This window comes from Pocillopora damicornis, chromosome 2 (genome assembly GCF_964200805.1).
Source record: "Pocillopora damicornis chromosome 2, jaPocDami1.2, whole genome shotgun sequence".
NCBI lineage: Eukaryota > Metazoa > Cnidaria > Anthozoa > Scleractinia > Pocilloporidae > Pocillopora > Pocillopora damicornis.
The window spans coordinates 8,622,332-8,626,107 of NC_142671.1; the positions used below are offsets into that span (position 1 = coordinate 8,622,332).

The 3,776-nt window shown below is 43.2% G+C and overlaps 1 protein-coding gene across 1 annotated transcript; it reads right to left on the reverse strand.

Annotated features, from left to right (window-relative positions):
• Window positions 1–1,795: 1,795 nt before the first annotated feature.
• On the reverse strand, window positions 1,796–2,970 carry LOC149049770 (uncharacterized). Its single transcript, XM_089191521.1, has 3 exons — window positions 2,578–2,970; window positions 2,279–2,370; window positions 1,796–2,189 (listed from the first exon to the last, which is right to left on the reverse strand). The coding sequence occupies exons 1-3, from the start codon at window positions 2,968–2,970 to the stop codon at window positions 1,796–1,798; spliced, it is 879 nt and encodes a 292-aa protein (XP_089047647.1).
• Window positions 2,971–3,776: the final 806 nt, after the last annotated feature.

The window sequence follows — 3,776 nt, forward strand, 5'->3', positions numbered from 1 at the left end:
GAGTAGAAGCAAGAACGTTAGTCGTAACTTAACATGCGGGTAATGAATGACTAGCTGAAGCTTTTAGAATCGATCACAACCAAGAAGAAGCTGGTCTACCCAATGTTGAAGAGAGAATAGACTGTTTTAGTCTAAACTTCTGATTTTTTTCTTTTTTTTAACCCAACTATAGTGCCGTCTCGGACAACGAGCTCCAAACGTTGCCAGAGGGAATATTTGACAACCTGACCAGCTTAACTCATCTGTAAGTATATATCAACTGATAAATTGATAGATGCAAAAACAAGTATTTTGCATTTTTGTTTTGTTGTGTTTATTTTCCTCGGTTTTGTTATCACGAGCCAAATAGGGTTGATCCACGTAATTAACGAGTTGGCAGATCAGAGTTGGTTTAATACGTTAATTATTTTCTTAACAGCCAAATGTAACATGAACAATGCAATGAAATAAATTAAGTATATAATTAATACAACAATTTTTTTTTTATTCGTTGTAATCGTCATGAATGCCCTTACGTCTACCCTAAATTACCTTGGATGAGCTGTGCATAAATTGGGTAGAAACGCGATCGTGAGATCGACAAAGCCAACGTGCTATACGGAAAGAAAGTATTTTATCTTTGGAAAACAGTGGGTGAGCAGATCATAAGGAAGGATAAAACATATAAAGTGCTTTCCAATAGAAGGAAACGTTGTCCTGTTATGCTTTGTGCAAATCAGCAAGGAAAAAATGATGATACTGAGAGAAAATATAAAACGTTTCAATACAATATGTCATTGTTATTACTAACCTGCCATCGACATCCTTTATCCCATGTGGTTAAAGGGCAATCAGTTAAAAGAACAACCACCAAACATTTTTAATTGACTCGGCTGCAGAAATTGTGGGTAGCACTGTTCGGCTCTATGAATAATGCGGTTATTAACAAGACTAGATAAAATCAGAAACAGGGGCAATTCTAAATCTTTCCTTGATTGCAAACGAAACACTTTCTCAAGTTCGTATCAGATATAACTAATATATAACAATTTTCGATAACGATTTGGCTTGGTATTCGCTGACCTTGCATTGTTTCCGAGCTAAACTGCTGGATTATTTTGACATATGATTATATGAAACATCGATAATGAATGTTTGGTTTTATCAACTGCTGTTCAAGAAATGATCGCAATCATCGATTCACACTTATCGGGATTATTACGAACCAACATGATGACCAGCTTCCAGTTAGCTTGTTTACCAATAATTGTAAACTGGTTGATAAATATTTTATCATTATGCAGCATATGAAAGGTAAAATCAATATTTGCGCGTGACCTTGTGGTCTTATCGTTATTATGGCTAATGTTTGGCGCGTTGGACCTGGGATAGAAAGGTGCGGGTTTAAGTTCTTGTTGTGTCTCGCGGAATTGAATGAATCAAACTTTTAAAACACAACAAGGTTTAATCAAACATGGCGGCTTACATTCAACGACAGGCGCACATGGCATGCGTGCGCATAATAGTGACAAAACCGCAGACCATCATGTGCGACATAGCATTCCTCCCCCCTTAAATCACATTCTATTAATAACGGACAAGTTCAGTTCAGTCACAGGTTCGGTCTCTCTGGTGGCTTCCGTAGCCGAAGGGGATAATGTCTGCATGGTGGTGTTGCCGGACTGCTAACCATGGTCTCACTTTGGCTGCTGGGAGGCTTGTCAGGGGTGTTGTCCACATGTGTATCTTTGGTCCATGGTTCCTCCACGCCACTCATAGTGGGAGCCTGTAATTCTTCATTCTCCTCGCTACTTGCTTATTGTGGTGTTGCTGCCAACACCGCTGGGTTTAATCGCAGTGTGTGCTGTTCCTTATTAAATTTTGGAGTCACTGCAGAATCTCTGAGTTGATCAACATGCCGTCGCCATACTGTATTGGGTGCGACCTGGACTTCATATAACAAGGGTCCCGAGTGAGCTGTGATGATCCCCGGAACCCACTTGTTTCCAGCTCTGTAGTTTCGGGAAACGACAGCTTGGCCTAACTCTAGCTTTCTGGCAGGGCTGTGAATTGACCGTAACTCTTGATCTTGTTGTTTGTCTTCCACTCGCTTCCGTAAGTTAGGCTTCAGTATATCAAGCCTTGTCCTGATGTTTCTCCCAATGAGGAGCACGGCTGGTGTCTCTCCAGTCAATGCATGTGGGGTTGATCTGTAGGCCAGCAAAAAGTTTGCCAGCTTCTAACAGATAGATTTCTTTTCCGCCAGCGCTGCGTGGAGAGCTTGCTTGAATGTCTGTACAGAACGTTCAGCCATTCCATTTGTGGCTGGGCGGTACAGAGCTGACTTAATGTGCTTAATACCATTACTTCGCATGAACTCTCCGAATTCATCTGTTATGAATTGAGGTCCATTATCACTTACAAGCTGTTCTGGCGAGCCGTGTGTGGCAAAGAGCTTTCTCAGTTCCTCAATTGTTCTACTGGCAGTTGTAGTGGTATCACTTCGGGCCATTTAGAATGTGCATCTACAACAATCAGAAACATAGTTCCTAAGAATGGGCAAGCAAAGTCAATGTGGATGCGTTGCCATGGTCGTACCGGCCACTCCCATGAGTGGAATGGAGCGGTCATAGGGTTGTTCTGGGTAAGTTGACAGCCAGTGCGCTCCTTTGCTACTTCTTCAATTGCTTTGTTCATCCCTGGACACCCAGGGAACGACGTGGTTGGCCACCACGTGCTGCTCCTGGCCAGGGCCTTCATCTTAACGATTCCAAGGTGGCCTTCATGGAGCTCAGCTAACAGTTGTGCCTGGTGCTTGGGTGGGATTACCACTCGTGAGCCCCACATAAGGCAGCCATCCTGTATGGTGAGCTCATCTTTCTTCCTCTGAAATGGCTCCAGCTCCTTCTCACTAACAGTTGGCCACCCTTGCTTTGTGTTTTCCATCACACGTGTCAAAACCGGATCTCTCTGAGTTGCTTGACGGATCATATCTGCGTTGACTGGCAGCACTTCTATCTAGGATACTTGAAAAATCTGCACTGGTTCAACCACTTCCTTGTCACAGGCTTTCTTTAGAGGTAGGCGTGACAATCCATCCGCATTTCCATGTTGGGTTGTGTTCTTGTACTCAATACTGTATTCAACCCTGATAGAAACAACGCATGACGTTGCAAGCGAGCAACTGTCATTGCTGGTATTCCTTTCTTAGGATTAAAAATTGAGGTCAGGGGCTCATTATCTGTCACGAGTGTGAAATGACGACCAAACAGGCAAAGGTGTAATTTATTGACTCTCCAAACCAAGGCTAGGGCTTCTTTATCAATTTGGGATTATTTCCTTTCTACTTTGGTTAGGGTACGTAATGTGAAGGCTATGGGTCACTCTGAGCCATCCTCCATGATGTGCGATAAAACTGCCCCAATTCCGACTGGTGAGGAGTCACAGGCTAGTCTCAATGGCCGTCTAGGATTATAATGGGTGAGCACCATATCTGATGTGATCAGCTTCTTTACTGAGTGGAAGGCCTTCTTCGTACTCTGTGGTCCACTTCCATCGTTTTCCTTGCTCCAATAGTCCATTAAGGGGATTGAGTGTGGTGGCAAGGTTTGGCAAGAACTTGTGGTAGTAGTTTACCAGGCCTAAGAATGAACGGAGTTGCTGGACATTCTCTGGTCTTGGGGCATTAACAACTGCATGAATTTTCTCTTGAGTCTTGTGTAACCCGTGCCGATTTACTTCGTGTCCACAGTAAGTGATCTTCGTCTGGAAAAACTCGCACTACTCGCGGTTTGTTC

What these genes read in the sequence shown, in the direction of transcription:
- LOC149049770 (XM_089191521.1), bottom strand. Translation starts at nt 2,970, where the DNA reads ATGATCCGTCAAGCAACTCAGAGAGATCCGGTTTTGACACGTGTGATG. An exon ending in TCCACTCATGGGAGTGGCCG is followed by an intron (nt 2,371 to 2,577) that starts GTACGACCATGG and finishes AATTCATAACAG; the next exon opens with ATGAATTCGGAGAGTTCATG. An exon ending in ATGGAATGGCTGAACGTTCT is followed by an intron (nt 2,190 to 2,278) that starts GTACAGACATTC and finishes GCTGGCCTACAG; the next exon opens with ATCAACCCCACATGCATTGA.